This window comes from Triticum urartu, chromosome 7 (genome assembly GCF_003073215.2).
Source record: "Triticum urartu cultivar G1812 chromosome 7, Tu2.1, whole genome shotgun sequence".
Classification (NCBI taxonomy): Eukaryota; Viridiplantae; Streptophyta; class Magnoliopsida; order Poales; family Poaceae; genus Triticum; species Triticum urartu.
The window spans coordinates 675,161,993-675,178,611 of NC_053028.1; the positions used below are offsets into that span (position 1 = coordinate 675,161,993).

The 16,619-nt window shown below is 47.2% G+C and overlaps 1 protein-coding gene across 3 annotated transcripts; it reads right to left on the minus strand.

The window, feature by feature from the left end:
• Positions 1-1,478: 1,478 nt before the first annotated feature.
• Positions 1,479-5,615, minus strand: LOC125521444. 3 transcript variants are annotated; one of them, XM_048686495.1, is made up of 3 exons: positions 4,434-5,609; positions 3,066-4,331; positions 1,479-2,159 (listed from the first exon to the last, which is right to left on the minus strand). In XM_048686495.1, the coding sequence occupies exons 1-2, from the start codon at positions 5,340-5,342 to the stop codon at positions 3,369-3,371; spliced, it is 1,872 nt and encodes a 623-aa protein (XP_048542452.1). In that variant the 5' UTR covers positions 5,343-5,609; the 3' UTR covers positions 1,479-2,159; positions 3,066-3,368. The 3 variants fall into 3 exon arrangements, with proteins under 3 accessions (XP_048542452.1, XP_048542453.1, XP_048542454.1); XM_048686496.1 differs by having other exon boundaries at positions 3,066-3,750; positions 3,919-5,609; XM_048686497.1 differs by having other exon boundaries at positions 3,066-5,615.
• Positions 5,616-16,619: the final 11,004 nt, after the last annotated feature.

A 16,619-nucleotide genomic window follows, 5' to 3' on the forward strand; every position in this document is an offset into this window, starting at 1 on the left:
GGGTTTGCTTTCTTTTCACCTTCATTCTGTACTTTTGTGCTTTTGTACTGACTTTGCATACTCCGAATCCTAGTATTTTGTATGCACTAGCAACTTCACACTTAGATAATTATTCTTGTCACACAGAAGCTGTTATTTCACCATTACAAGTTGTACTGATTGTCACCGTACTTCGTGAGCCGTGCTGTCGTGATTTTATAGCGATTTTTCCTGAGAACGATGAACTGCCATCTGTTTTCCAATTAATCTTGAGATCTTGTCGAATGTTTTATGTTTACGGAGGTACTGCCACATCTTAGCTTTTGCAGATGAATTGATATGCGTCTTGGGTTGGCTGACCAAACATGGTAACACTGTCGACTAAATATCGCTGAGGTTTCCTGACTGCATTCAGATCGCAAACCAGACCGCGTTCAGAAAATAGTTGAAACATGGCGTGAAGCCGTGAACCATCTGTACACCTGAACTTGAGTTTGAATCTTGAATTTCGGAACCGTTGAGCGGGAAAAGCTTTGGATTTAGAATAATGGCGCAGACATAGCTTTGGATCTACTAGGCTTGGTGATGAAGAGCCGGACGCCCAACTATAATTCAGTGAGATGTTTGTAGAAGAAGACAGCTTGGCAGGTGGGAGGCATCGGAAACACAGCCGAGGTATTAAGGGCGCGTTTGGTAGTCTGCATTAAGGCCAACCAGGTTCTAGCGGGCTAAGGAAAAAAGAATTCTATGAGACCAGGTGTCATCCATCAGGACGGGTCTCACCTGCTAATCGTGAGACCTGGAGGATAATTGGTTTGATGCCAACATTTGGCATTGCCAATACTTGGCAAGCCAACAATTGGCAATATTCAAAGTTGCCATAATTGACAACTTCTTGTGAGGTTGGCAAGTAAACTTGGTAACCAACCAAGCACTAGCCAATATTTGGCATTTGTCAAATGTTGGCATGCCAATTTTTGGCATCAAACCAATCATGCTCCTGGTCTCATATAATTTTTTTTCCTGGGCTAAGTAGCATATGTTGTTTGGTTGTCTGGCTCGCACGTAGAAACTGGTCAGCACGAAACTTAAGCGCCCTCAACCTGGCTCACTAGGAACGTTTAAATTGACCGTTTTTTCAGATGCAGGCTGGGCTTAGTGCAATTTACGATATGAAGAATATGCGAGTTGGGCTTAATGTGGGCAACCAAACTACATGTAGATGATGGTTCGGAGCCTGTATCTAAACGTTCTCATATTATGAGACGGAGGGAGTAACAAACAGATGTGGGCCAGCTGTGTCCCCCAAATTTGAAATACCATCGCGTGTACATATGGCAATACTATGACGTGAACAAATCTTAGAGCCAAAGGACAGCGTAGATATAGCGAGCATCTGAGCTCTTTCGTAATAGCATAGCATACATACTTCATAGTTCAGAATATTCACAGGATGTGCAAGATTTGCATATGGATTTTAAAACAACAAATAACATGTCTTTAACAAAATTAACTCAAAGACCATGCCAAGATTGAATTTCTCATCTTTACAGTAAATTTGGACAGCAGAGATGTTCAGAATATTCATAGGATGTGCAAGACAATCGTAAGTACCATCCTAAATGACATGCTCAGCCTTTGGCTTTTGGATCAGACCTGGAAATCACGAGCACCCACATGCTATCTACTCCCAAGAAACTATAAATCATTTTTTGTTCATATGATGTACTCTGGCTCCAGATTTTATGGCAAAGCATCCAAAAGACGAACCAAGCATCCAAATTTTCTGACACCCGAGATAATGAAGAACTGCAGACCAACAAAGGCAGAGCTCCAAAAGCTAAACGATAACCAGACAAGAACAAATCTACTACTCTAGTAGATATCCTATTACAAGGTCCCACCAGGATCACATTCTGAGTGACAAATTGCATCTTCATGTATATGAAAATAGAGCAATGTGAAGCAGGGAAGAACATGTTGCTTCGTTGACACATTTAAGTTGCTGGCCGCATTCAAAACCAATAATGCTCTTCTCCGGTAGATATAAGCCATGTGAGTTCATCCCTGCAGTGCGAAGTCATCGCCCCCAACGGCATACTACAGTCATAGTTGGCTGCAGAAGCAACGACAAGAACGATGATGAAGCACGCGGACCAGGAGGGGAGATGGAGATGGACCTGCAAGATGGATGATGATGAATGTCTTTTGGTTTCCATTAAATATATAGCAGGAGAACACTTGTAATGCCAGCTTGTAGCCAGTCATGGCGGCGGAGTTTACGAGCATCAACTAATTGCTAAATTTTCCTGCAGACTGCAAACTAATTCATGATGAGCTACTCCAGCTAGGCAAAGGTTTTATTTGGAGATAATTCATGACGAGTAATTACTATCTACATTCACAAATACACAACTTTCTAGAAGGCATTTAGTCAAAGTTATCTTTAGACCGTCATTACATTATAAATACATAGGCATTTACATTGGTCATACTATTGCTAGATTTATGGTAAATTATACTATTGCTAGATTTATGATAAATGTTATCATATTTTTATGCTTTATTTCATTAGTACGAACAATACTGATCGCACCATGATACGAACTTCTAGCAGTAATTAAAATATTATTATACCACCGTATTACTTCTCAGCAACGACATATAAACATATTATGGAAGAAAAGATCCAAACTAACCACTTGAAGAACAGAAATGCCATATTTCTAACAAACCAAGCATCGCATCATAAACACTGTCATTCTTCAACAACAGAAATGCCATATTTCTAACAAACCAAGACTGAATATCGTATCATAAACATTGTCATTCTTCCACAACAGAAATGTCATATTTCAACAAACCAAGACTGAATATCGCATCATAAACACTGTCATTCTTGCTTCTTCATGATGCAACACGAAAGTAAATTTTGACAGCAGGGACAATCAGTAGAAAAACTAAAATAGCATAGATACTTCACAGTTCAGAATAATCACAGAGTGTTCAAGACACAAGCATCATCCGAAATGACATGCTCTACGAATAGTACTAATAAGTAACAGGAATCAAGATAAGGATCAGACCTGGAAATCCCGAGCATCCACATGCTGACTACTCCCAAAAAAGTACAAACATCCAACAAATATATCATTTTTTTCATATGAAGTACTCTGGCTCCAGGTTTTAGGGCAGCACATCCAGAAGATGAACCAATGATTCCAGTTCTCCAAGACTAGCCAACCAAGAGCTAGCACAGCCAGATAATCCTTCTCGCTACAGACCACCAAATGCCGAGCTCCAAAAGCCAAACGCTCATGAGATGAGAGCAAATCTACATCCTGTTACTGATCCCACCAGGATCACATTCGAGCGTGAGAACCATTCTCCTATTTAGTGACCTCCACTACTGCACCACTCAGCTTCAGCGGGGAGCCAGACGGTGGAGAGTCCTGCAAGATATGTACGATGGTTTCTGCAGACAGTGTCTCGTTCAGCACCTTTATTGCCTGGATAAACATCTCTGCTTCAAGCAACTCCTTTGGAGGTTGGTTCTCCAGTCGCGCATGTTTAAACTCACTCTTTATTCCTATAACGTCACAAGAACTATTTGCGGAGGAGATTCTTGATCCACTGGGTACACTACGCTTGCTCCTCTTACGGGTCCACTTCTGTCGATTGCCCTGCTGAAACTGCTGCTTCACATGCCTCACTCCATGCTTGTGTGCATCAGCCTGCCCAGGCTCCACCAGGGCAGCTTCCATGCTGTCCCTCGCATAATCATTCAGCACTATGAATCCACTGGGTACACTACACTTGTTACTGTTACAGGTCTGATTCTGTTGATTGCCCTGCTGAAACTGCTGCTTCACATGCTTCACTCCATGCTTGTGTGTATCAGCGTGCCTAGGCTCTGCCAGGGCAGCCTCCAAGCTGTTCCTCTTGCCCACGCTTGCATCATTATTCAGCACTATGGTCAGCGGTGAGCTCTGTACCACCATGGATTGCTGTTGAACTTGAACAACTGCTGCAGCTTCATCCCCCACCATGGATTGCTGTTGAACTTGAACAACTGCTGCAGCTTCATCCCCCACCATGGATTGTTGTTGAACTTGAACTTGAACAGCTGCTGCAGCTTCATCCCCCACCATGGATTGCTGTTGAACTTGAACAACTGCTGCAGCTTCATCCCCCACCATGGATTGTTGTTGAACTTGAACTTGAACAGCTGCTGCAGCTTCATCCCCCACCATGGATTGCTGTTGAACTTGAACAACTGCTGCAGCTTCATCCCCCACCATGGATTGTTGTTGAACTTGAACTTGAACAGCTGCTGCAGCTTCATCCCCCACCATGGATTGCTGTTGAACTTGAACAACTGCTGCAGCTTCATCCCCCACCATGGATTGTTGTTGAACTTGAACTTGAACAGCTGCTGCAGCTTCATCCCCCACCATGGATTGCTGTTGAACTTGAACAACTGCTGCAGCTTCATCCCCAGACTCCACCGGTTTGGACAGGTTGTTGACCACCTGCGGCTGCTGCACCCGGAAGAATCTCGTAATCTTCTTGGGTCTCGTAAATTCCAACCGGATTCTTTCCGTCACATTGTCGACTACCTGCGGTAAGATTCTGTCAAGTTGCACCCGAGCGAGTATTTCCATCCTGTCCTTCAACCCAAACACCTCTGGATGGTTTACCCAAACAAGTCTCAGGAGATGCAACCCAAAGTAAGAATTTTTATCATCCCTCTTTGGCAATTCAAGAATCTCATTCTGTACTAGGTCCCAGATCAGCTCACCCCAGTCGACGTTATGCGCCAACTCCGCCTTCACCTCCCGCATCGCAGCCGACACAATCGACGGCAACATGTCCCTGCCCTGGAACTGCGGGAGGATCCAGATTTCCATGAACTGCAAGGCGGCGGAGGTAACCGTGGACGAGCTCCTTGTGCTCCTCGTCCTGCGCCGTGGAGGGAGCACCTTGTGCTCCGCCGTGGCTTGGAGGGCTGCCGCGCTGAGGAAGGACTTGCGGTCGACACTGACGCGGACGCCCCAGAGGTAGGCGTGGCCGCGGCAGTTCTCCCGGTGGTAGGAGGCGACCAGATCGGAGACGAGGTCGTGCCGGGGGATACCGTCCGGGAGCTGGAGCCGCGCGAAATCGAGGAGGCCGAGGTGGCGGAGGGCGGCCTCCGTGTCGTGGTCGTCGGGCCAGCCACGGAGAGAGGATGGCGGCTGGTAGATGTGGAACTGGGCGGCGGAGACCTCCCCGGACCTGCCGCCGGCGCTGACCATGGGCGGCACTGCCTCTGGGGCTTTCTCGGCGGTGGGGCTCTTCTCGAACCTGCCGCCGGCGCTGACCATGGGCGGCACTGCCTCTAGGATTCTTTCGGCGGTGGTCTTGGGGGTTGGGGCGAGATTGGCTGGGGATTTGGGGGAGTTCTTGCCTGTGCTGCCTGCTCGGGTAGGGGACGGGTCGGAGGCGGGGGAGAGAGAGGGGCAAGGCGTGGGCTTCGGCAACCGCCCGCGCTGTGCTGTGCTGTGCTGCTGAGGATGGGGACGGCGGCTGCGGAGACGGCGGCTGTGGAGATGGATGAGGGAGAGACGAAGGGGCCGTGGGCACTGGGCAAGGAGGTCTCTCACGTCTCCCTTATTTCACCAATCTTCCATTTTTTTTATTTGCCATTAAAAATTTACTAATGAATTATTCAATTTATTTAATTCTTTACAATCGTGTTTTGATATTTTAATTTTTTGCGTACATATTCATAAATGTTCAAACAGCAATTATCCCAGTCATATTTCAAACACTTTCAGCAACGTTTCATGCAAAATTTAATTGTTTATTTATATTCAGTTTGAGAAACTTTTCATACGATGTACTACATTTTTATAAAAATAATATAAGAATATACTCCCTCTGCCCCATAATATAAGAGCGTTTAAACGCTCTTATATTGTGGGACGGAAGCATTTTAACTATTTTATTAATCTTCCAGTCAATTACAGAAACATTTCAAACAAATTCCCACAAAAAACACACATTTTTATAATTATCTGATGGCGGGCGAACGGAGCTTCGGCGTCGTCCAGGGCCGACCCAGTATAGTTGCCCTGATTCAGATCTGGACAACTTCGCTTACTCTCCGTCTAGCGAAGGTGCCAGATCCTTAAAGTAAAGTATCTATCAGCCTAGTGTACCAACCACGTGGTACGACGGGCACTCAAAGACCTGGCGAATGAGGGCCCACCCCACCCAAGAGCGCTTATGTCATATGGGAACTCTCGGCTGGAAACAATCCTTATGGTTTTTATATCTGGTTAGAATAATAAGAAAGAATCAAAGTCCAGGTTGGTTGGTGAGCCTAGTGATAGGAGACTATCTAGGCGGCGGTGATACAGACCTGGTCGGGCCGGTGATGGCGGCTGCACATTGTACTACAATGACCTCCCGCGGTTTCGGAGGTCATTGAAAGGTCTTCGGAGAGAGTTCATCTTCAGACCTGGTGGTTGACTTTGGCGGTGAGATGCAAACTATGGATGAAGACTTGACGCAGAGAGAGGGTTGTGCAGCAATGAGGATACTTCACATGTAGATGCAAGGATCGCGAAAAGTCGTGGCGACAACACATGTGCGCCCTCGATGGTGGTGATGCGAGCAACCTGGTCTCGAGCTCCGGAGTGAAAACCTAGGTCTGACCCGAGTTGGTTGTACCTGGCAATGACGACATTTTTTTATGTTGTTACCTTCTTGAGGCATTGCTTGGATATGCTCAGACTGATTTTTCAGGGTGAAAACCAAGATTCTGGCTTTGATGGTTGGATCCAATGACGACGATGCATGAGCGTCACTTTCTTCCTGGAGGCGTTGCTGTTGGAAAACTTCGTCATCGATGTGATGTCATGAAATGGTTGGTGAGGATATGGTCATTGCTATAGTTTGCTGACTACGAATCTGATCGCTTAGATCCCCCCACCTACATAGCTTTGAATTTATATGACTACTAGGTATCAGTGTGTGTGTATTTGTGATGCTCTCGATTCGATCGTACACTAATTATACATGCAAATGTGTATGATCAAGATCAAGGACTCACGGGAAGATATCACAACACAACTCTAGACACAAATTAAAATAATACAAGCATTATATTACAAGCCAGGGGCTTCGAGGGCTCGAATACATAAGTTCGAATACACAAGAGTCAGCGGAAGCAACAATATCTGAGTACAGACATAAGTTAGACAAGTTTGCCTTAAGAAGGCTAGCACAAAAGTAGCAACGATCGAAAAGGCAAGGCCTCCTGCCTGGGAGCCTCCTAACTACTCCTGGTCGTCGGAGGTCTCCACGTAGTAGTAGGCATCGACGGTGGCATCTGGCTCCTGGGCTCCGACATCTGGTTGCATCAACCGGAAAGAAGAAGAAAGGGGAAAAGGGGGACCAAAGCAACCGTGAGTACTCATCCAAAGTACTCGCAAGCAAGGATCTACGCTACATATGCAACATTATCAAAGGAAGGCTGTATATGTGGACTGGGCTGCAGAAATGCCAGAATAGAGGGGAGAACCTAGTCCTATCGAAGACTAGCATCTTCTGAAAACCACCATCTTGCAGCAACAGGAGGGAGTAGAGTAGCATAAAGTAAAGTAGTAGTGTTATCAACCTCGGCCAGAGATCCTTTCTCGACTCCCTGCGAGAAAGCAATCCCAGAGCCATACTATCCAGTTATCATCACAATCCATTACTCATCACAAGTATCCAGTTCTAGTTGTATCGATCGGGATACAACTCCAAGTGTCCGTTACCGTAGGACAGGCTATTGATAGATGTTTTCTTCCCTGCAGGGGTGCACCAACTTACCCATCACGCTCGATTAACTCCGGCCGGACACACTTTCCTGGGTCATGCCCGGCCTCGGCTAAACAATACGCCGCAACCCGACCTAGGATTAATAGAGAGGCCAGCACGCCGGACTAAACCTATGCCCCCAGGGGTCATGGGCCATCTCCCCGGGAACTCCTGCACGTTGCGTACGCGGCCGGTGAGTAGACCTAGCTACCTTCCTAAAAAGGCAGCAGCTTACCAGTCCAACCCGGCGCGCGCCGCTTAGTCGCTGACGTCTATTAAGCTTCGGCTGATGTATACGACGTAGAACGCCCATACTATGCCCACGTGATGGTTAGTGCTATCAGGCCAGAGGCCCCTCGGATCAAATATCCAAATCGTAGTGGATTATGAACGCGCGGTAACAAGTAGAGACTCACGAAAGATGCGACCCCGTTACCCCGTCTCGAGGACTTGCGGCAAGGGCTAGGAATGCCCGGCCACGCCTCGTAATTATCTCGCGGGCACCCTCCAGGTCAACCCGTCTCCACATCACTCGCAATTAAGCTCGCGCGGGTACCCCTCAGGGCCGACCCGTCTTCAGTAACATGGTTCAGCGTAAAGTCATAGTAACCATAGTAACTGTGTGTCCAAACATCAAGGAGAAAACCTGAGGAATCACCCTTGACGGATTCCACTCGATGTAATCATCAAGGTGAACGCAAGAGGAACCACCCTCTAAGTTCACACTTGAGGGGTTGCACGACAGAGCCGTATCGGAAGTAGTTAAGGCGGAATCACCCTCGATGACCACGACCAAATAGCTACACTACAGGGTAACATCAGAAGTGCTGATGAGGTCTCACCCCCGGCACTCGATAGTAACCCAGTAGTGTCGAGCAACTAAGGGGAAAGTGATGTGCGGTGTCGGGGCCTGGTCTTCGATCCCGTTGATTGGGTCTTCAATGATGAAGCAGGGGCAAAAGGACAAGGTGGGGGTCACCGATGGATCACTAACCAACCTATACTAAGCAGTTTAGGATAAGCAGGTAGGTAACAATAAGCAGGTTACAAAAAAGCAGGCTATGCATCAGAATAGGAGCAATCAATTACAGTAGCAAAATCTAATGCAAGCATGAGAGAATGGAATGGGCGATATCGGGATGATCAAAGGGGGGGCTTGCCTGGTTGCTCTGGCAACAAGGGGTCATCGTCGACGTAGTCGATCACAGGGGCGGCATCGGTCTCGGGGTCTACCGGAGAGAAGAGGGGGAAGAAACAGTAAATATAAAGCAAGGATAGCATCACAAAGTATAACATGGCAATAAGCTGTGCCAGGTGTGACCTAACGTATAGCTACACGATATAGGTGAAGGGGGAATTCAACCGGGAATGTAATCCCGGTTCCGGACCTGTGTCAGACAGATGACCGGAGGGGGAAAGTTCCATGTTCAGCATGCTAGGGGCATGTGACAGATGAACGGACCGCGTAATCGGATTCGTTGGATTTTTCTGAGCTACTTTCATTTAGAAAACATTTTCATCCGAGCTACGGTTTATTTTCTATGAAATTTCAAAGATTAAACCATATTCTGGATTTATTTACATTAACAAAAAAGATAAAATGATGTCAGCATGACGTGCTGATGATGTCAGCAGTCAACAGACTCGCTGACCAGGTCAAACTGACCTGTGGGTCCAGTGGGACCCACATGTCAGCCTCTGTTAGTCTAACAGTATATTAAACTAACTAATCTAGGTTAATTATCTACTGGACCCCACCTGTCATAGACTAATTAGCTAAACTAATTAGTTTTCATTATTAAAACATTTTAATTAAACGATTAAGCGGTGGGGCCCACACGTTAGTGGCTGGGGCTGCCCAGTCAGCAGTTGACTGGGTCAACCCGGTCAACAGGGGCCCATGGGGCCCGTTGGCAGTGACCCTGGGGGTGGCCCCAGGTCGGCCACGTCGGCGGCCGGCGCCGGAGTTGCTCCGGCGGGCCTGCGCGCGGCGACTGAACGCCGGTGAGCGCTGGAATCACGCTGTAGTTCCCCGTTTTGCACGTTCTTGGTCGCGTTTGAACGGGCAGAACGCGTCGCGTCGATCTGTGGCATCGGTTAGTGCGGGGGCGACCGGAATCATGGACGGCGACGAGGTCCGCGGTGGCGAGTTTTCGGGCGACGACGCAAACGGCGATGCAGCCCATAGTAGTCCAAACTAAAGCTTCGGGCGTGCTCTACGTGCGCGCGAGGACAACGGACACAGGCCCTTGACCAAAAGGTCACCGGAGACGCGCCGGCGACCAAACGAGGCGACGGTGGTTCGGGCTTCGTCGGGGTAGTGGCTACGGGCGGCTAGAGAGGGCAGGGGACGGCGCGTTCGGCGCAGGAGCTCACCGCGGGAGTGTGGGGTCTAGGCAGAGGGCTCGGGGAGGTCCGATGAAGTAGATCGGCCGCGAGGTCGTGTATTGGCCGTCGAGGAGGAAGACGAAGGGGATCTGGCGCTGGGGTGGCTCCCGCCTTGAGGTCGTTGGTGCGGACGAAGCAGAAGACGGTCGTGGGGCTCGTGGACACATCGGGGCGGCGAGGAGGGCACGGTGGCCACGGTGGCGCAGCAACGCGGCGGCGACAGTGCGTCGGGGCGAGGTGAATCTGGAGAAGGGGGCGAGGCCAGAGGAAGAGAGGGGAGAGGGGGCGTCCAGGGGGAGTGAGCGGGTGCGGGGAGCCCGAGGGGTCGAGGGGACGTCGCCCTTATCCCTTCCCCGACGGGGACGGCGACAGGGTTCGGTGGCGACCGGCGAGTGCGGTCGCTGGGTCGGGTGAACAGAGAGGAGGGAGGCGACCGGGGGAGGTGGGCTGCTGGGTTGGGCCGCCCAGATGACTAAGGCCCAGGGGGTCCAGTTTTTTTCTTTTCTTTCACTTTTGCTCTTTTCTTTTTACAGAAAAAGCATGGTAATATTTGGGCTGCCAAAAGGATTTTGTAAAATGTGGGACTTGGCCACATAATTACATTGCAATAGTTAGCACTACCACAAAAAGGTTGTGAGGCTTTTGACATAGTTTGAAATTTTTACAAAGTAAAAAGCCATTTAAACTATTGTTTTAGCCACTGCTTTAATTGCTTTAGGCCATTTAAACACCTTGCAAAAATGTTGGTTCACCACCAATATTAACAAATGGCCATTTGCCACAAGATGAACATTTTAGATCTCATGTCTGACAAATAAGAGTTTTTTTACTTTAGATTGGATTTGAATTTGAATCGGTGATTTGGATCAAGTGAAGATTAGCAATAGTAACAATGATGACAAGGCATCATTAGAAGGGGATGACTGTAGCATGATTCTTGGGGTGTTACAAATCTCCTCCACTACAAGAAATCTTGTCCCGAGATTTAAGGGGTGGAGTAAGGGGAAAGACTCGGGAAAGACGGAGTTCAACACAAGATAGGTACCTGGGGCTATCTCAATGAATGTGGCATAGAGGCATCTCTCGAGTTGAAATTCAAGAAAGTCATCGAGAGCAAGGTGAGGTGCAATAAGAAGCTCCAACCGGGTAGGCAATTGTTTGTTGCCTAAAACAGAGGGTGAAAGGGGTTCAGAGCAATGGGAATAAGTATTGCGTCTGATACCAGAATAGACCACTAGGAAGGTGGCTCGTGATTTACATACGAAGCCAAGTGCGAGGAACAATTTTGGAAAACAGGGATGTATAGGAGAGTCAGGTTTCGATCCCGTGGAACTGTGGGTTATGGGCCCACCATGTGGGTTAAAAGCAGGAAGACGCTAACACCTCGAACGGTCATGATAGCAAGACAGGCCAGAGGATAGCCTGTTAGTTATGTTGGCAACAAAGTTTGGTACCAAGGGCGTGGGACGAAGAGAACCATTTTCCTGCTCGTTGAACGAGGCAGGCCAATAGGCTAAGTTCTCATCCATCGATGGTTACCGGAATGTCATCAACTATAGTAATAGGGTCTTACTGACAAGGTTGTACATCAGGGTATTTTATAAGCAGGGAATTATTTCTGCTTATATCATATAGATCACAAGAAGGTTAAACAACCTAATGGAAGGAAAAAAAGAAATTATCAGATTAATCAGACCAATGGAAAGGAAAATGTGTTTACACACAAAAATTGGGAGTAAATCCTTCCCAAGGGGAAGCGGAGCAGGATATACATGATATGACAACAAGTTCAAAAGCATTTAGATAAAGGGGGCGAGGGAAGAATCATGATATTACCCATACAACGATGTTTGCATAATAAATCAAGAAACATTCGACAATGTGCTTCCAATGTTCTTGTTGATTGTCGGAATACCTCAGTCATGCTTCGAGGTAGCATTAACATGGTGTTCCAAGTAGGGGTTGGAATTGAAGATCACAAGAAATACTCAAGGAACAATTGCAGGAATAGCAAGGAGTCCAAGGTATAACCAAGACATGATCAAACATGTGTTGGAAAAAAAGACAAGGGGGTTGTCGATGACAACTCAAATCATCGAAGATCAAGGATGATATTTCTTATCCGAATTTGATTGATATGCTGGAAGAGCTCAGAATGTTGACGAGCACGGCACAATTATCAAGAGATTTCAGGAAGATGTAACCGATCGGCGATGACATCAAGTCAAAGGAATGATGAAGCAAAAATTTATTGGAACCACGGGTACAACACAAACTCGAAAGCAAGCTTGCTGTTCAAGGCGAAATGGTATAACGAGGAAAATCGACATAAGCTTAGCTCTTCGTCGAAAATTCTGTTCCGGGAAGAAGGACCAGGTAGCACAGTTAAAATTTAGCACGATAATGATATAGCCGATCATGCTAGGAGTGACTTGAAGGATTATTAAACTCGTAAGCAACGAAAATAGCTTAGAGTTATTGAATCGGAGTGTGGTATCGATTCACTTATCGGTGTTCTCGAGTGACTAATAACTCAGAACCCGGGGCAATCTGAAATTGCTGAGGAGCAATACCAGGTGAAGACTCATAGGAAGCAACACAGTTCTGTGTTATTCTCGAGATACCAGAGGGTAATACTTGAAGGAAGGTCAAGATAGAGGTTGCGAAGATGCATTGATCTGCACAAGACAAGTGCTTTAACTTGTCCGAGAAATAGAATCAAAGGGGAACAATCATGGTCAGAACCATGGTTGCAAAGTATCAATTCATAGATACAAGATGAGCTTGTACCAGAGAAATAATTATTTTTACGAGCAGCTTCCATGATAAGTTCTACATCAGGTCCATGGGCATGAACACAAAGGTTCAAGGTCAACTCCCACTTCTTCAATGCATAACCTTTCATTCACTCCTCGTTTTCGAAGAAATCATAGAGTAGAAGATTTATTTGGCGAAGTACCAGAAGAGTAAGACTCGTGAGAACTCTCGGGTTCACACGGATTATGGAAGGCATAAGTTCAACCCATCGGGGCATTTTTACGAATATATACAACCATCAACCAAGCAGAAGATACGAGTTCGAAAGCAGAGTATCGAAGTCAAAGCAGATGATACAATTTACCGAAGGTATTATGTATCAGGGGAAAACTCACAAGATTTTGGATGTGAAGGACACTGACGGATATCAACCTAGCACTGGATCTGGCGATTCACGACAGAGTTGATGGGAGTATCGGTAATCAATCAGATTAAGAAGGGGATGCAAAGGCATCGGCTCATAGAAACCGTATGAACGATTCGATGCTTGGGTACAAAGGAATTATGATTTCAAGACGACGGATCAGAAGCAGAGGCTCTGATCAAAAGATGAGTAAGTTGAATAGACTTAGAGTTGCACCCGATCAAATCTGGATTGGGCAAGAACCAGCTCATATCTGGAACGATGTCTGAGCCGGAAAGAAAATTTCCAAGGATTAATTGATGATTGCGAGTATTCGCTCACACGTTGAATCCATAGGAACAGAGTGACAAACACAAAGAATTTTAAAGAATATTGCTAGACATATGGAATTAATCCTAATGCAAGCAGGTAGGGGTGGGCATAAAAACCGACAAACCAAAAACCGAACCGAAGCCGAAACCAAATAAACCGAATTTTCAGTTTTTTCTACTGTCACAAAGAATTTCGGTTTTCATGTCCACTAACCGAACAAAATTCGGTAGGTTCAGTTTTTATCTCGGTTAACCGAAGAAAAACCGAATAACACGACTCAGTGTAACGAACAACGCAAAAGACGGCGCAGACAAAGCCGCGCAGGCGCTCAGCAACGACTCGCGGGAGTCACGCGCCCATGATCGAGCACAGGATCGACCGCCACCAAACACAACCTGGACAACATGCATGCAAGGCCCAACTCACGTGGGCTCTTTTGTAAAGGCTGTGCGTGCCCGCGCGTGCAGCATGCGAACGGCTGACCACGCGCCTGTGCCATTTGACTCATTTAGTCCCACCTCGCCCGACTAATGTGTTGAGGCAGATTTTTTGCCTATATAACAGGGTGCCGTTGCAGCACTCTAGGCACAGATACTTAAACTGTGGTGCTTCGGTTTAAAACCGAAAACCGCACCGAATATTTGGTTAACCGAATTTTCAGTTGCCATTTTTGGTTTTGTGTTTTCCTAACCGAATTTAATGAAAAACCGATTGGTAGAAACCGAAATTTCGGTTTATACCGAACGCCCACCCCTACAAGCAGGCAAGGAGAATCAAGAGCAACAGGCTGCAGAGGATTTTTGGAAGATCAGATAGTATTTCGAAGACACATAATCAACAGGGGAGAAACAAATCCTCGGTGTGGGTGAGGATTAACTTGTAGGCGTATTCAGGTGACAAGGAACTTCAAGGCAGTAGGCACAAAGTATTCTCGGAACAATAGGGAGCATTTCCGGGTATCTTGTAGGAACAAGAGCAACTGGGGACGAATGTAAGAATGGAAAGTGTATGTAGTTATCCATAGGGGTATTTCAATGGAAGGGAATTGAAAAAGCAATGGGCACAAAGTCTCGAGAGAACATCGGAGAGTATCTTCGAAATCCTTCTGTGCATCAAGTAATCATCTGGAGTAAGGGGCTCTCCGGGTGGAAGTAGTTACGAGATCCTAATGTTAGAGTTAGCAAAATCGTTTAACCTGAATGGAAGAGAGAGCAGAGTCCCAGAGTATAGACGAGGAATAAAAGATCCTAATACCACCCAATTGGCGACGTGGGCCCGTAAGCAACACAGCCAAGTTAGTAAAACGGTTTTCGGTTTCTAGACTCAACTTCGGCCAAGGAGTTGGAAAGGGGGATCCTACAGGCAGTCGGCTCTGATACCAACTTGTGACGCCCTCGATTCAATCATACACTAATCATACACGCAAATGTGTACGATCAAGATCAAGGACTCACGGGAAGATATCACAACACAACTCTAGACACAAATTAAAATAATACAAGCATTATATTACAAGCCAGGGGCCTCGAGGGCTCGAATACATAAGCTCGAATACACAAGAGTCAGCGGAAGCAACAATATCTGAGTACAGACATAAGTTAGACAAGTTTGCCTTAAGAAGGCTAGCACAAAAGTAGCAACTATCGAAAAGGCAAGGCCTCCTGCCCAGGAGCCTCCTAACTACTCCTGGTCGTCGGCGCTCTCCACATAGTAGTAGGCATCGACGGTGGCATCTGGCTCCTGGGCTCCGACATCTGGTTGCATCAACCGGAAAGAAGAAGAAAGGGGAAAAGGGGGAGCAAAGCAACCGTGAGTACTCATCCAAAGTACTCGCAAGCAAGGATCTATGCTACATATGCAACATTATCAAAGGAAGGCTGGATATGTGGACTGGGCTGCAGAAATGTCAGAATAGAGGGGAGAACCTAGTCCTATCGAAGACTAGCATCTTCTGAAAACCACCATCTTGCAGCAACAGGAGGGAGTAGAGTAGCATAAAGTAAAGTAGTAGTAGTGTTATCAACCTCGGCCAGAGATCCTTTCTCGACTCCCTGCGAGAAAGCAACCCCAGAGTCATACTATCCAGTTATCATCACAATCCATTACTCATCACAAGTATCCAGTTCTAGTTGTATCGATCGGGATACAACTCCAAGTGTCCGTTACCGTAGGATAGGCTATCGATAGATGTTTTCTTCCCTGCAGGGGTGCACCAACTTACCCACCACGCTCGATTAACTCCGGCCAGACACACTTTTCCTGGGTCATGCCCGGCCTCGGCCAATTCCGCCGCAACCCGACCTAGGATTAATAGAGAGGCCAGCACGCCGGACTAAACCTATGCCCCCAGGGGTCATGGGCCATCTCCCCGGGAACTCCTGCACGTTGCGTACGCGGCCGGTGAGCAGACCTAGCTACCTCCCTAAAAAGGCGGGAGCTTACCAGTCCAACCCGGCGCGCGCCGCTCAGTCGCTGACGTCTATTAAGCTTCGGCTGATGTATACGACGCAAAACGCCCATACTATGCCCACGTGATGGTTAGTGCTATCAGGCCAGAGGCCCCTCAGATCAAATATCCAAATCGTAGTGGATTAGGAACGCGTGGTAACAAGAAGAAACTCACGAAAGATGTGACCCCGTTGCCCTGTCTCGAGGACTTGCGGCAAGGGCTAGGAATGCCCGGCCACGCCTCGTAATTATCTCGCGGGCACCCTCCAGGTCAACCCGTCTCCACATCACTCGCAATTAAGCTCGCGCAGGTACCCCTCAGGGCCGACCCGTCTTCAGTAACATGGTTCAGCGTAAAGTCATAGTAACCATAGTAACTGTGTGTCCAAACATCAAGGAGAAAACCTGAGGAATCACCCTTGACGGATTCCACTCGATGTAATCATCAAGGTGAACGCAAGAG

Bases quoted from the DNA above. Each gene is read 5' to 3' on its own strand.
- LOC125521444 (XM_048686497.1), bottom strand. From the start codon at position 5,342: ATGGTCAGCGCCGGCGGCAGGTTCGAGAAGAGCCCCACCGCCGAGAAA.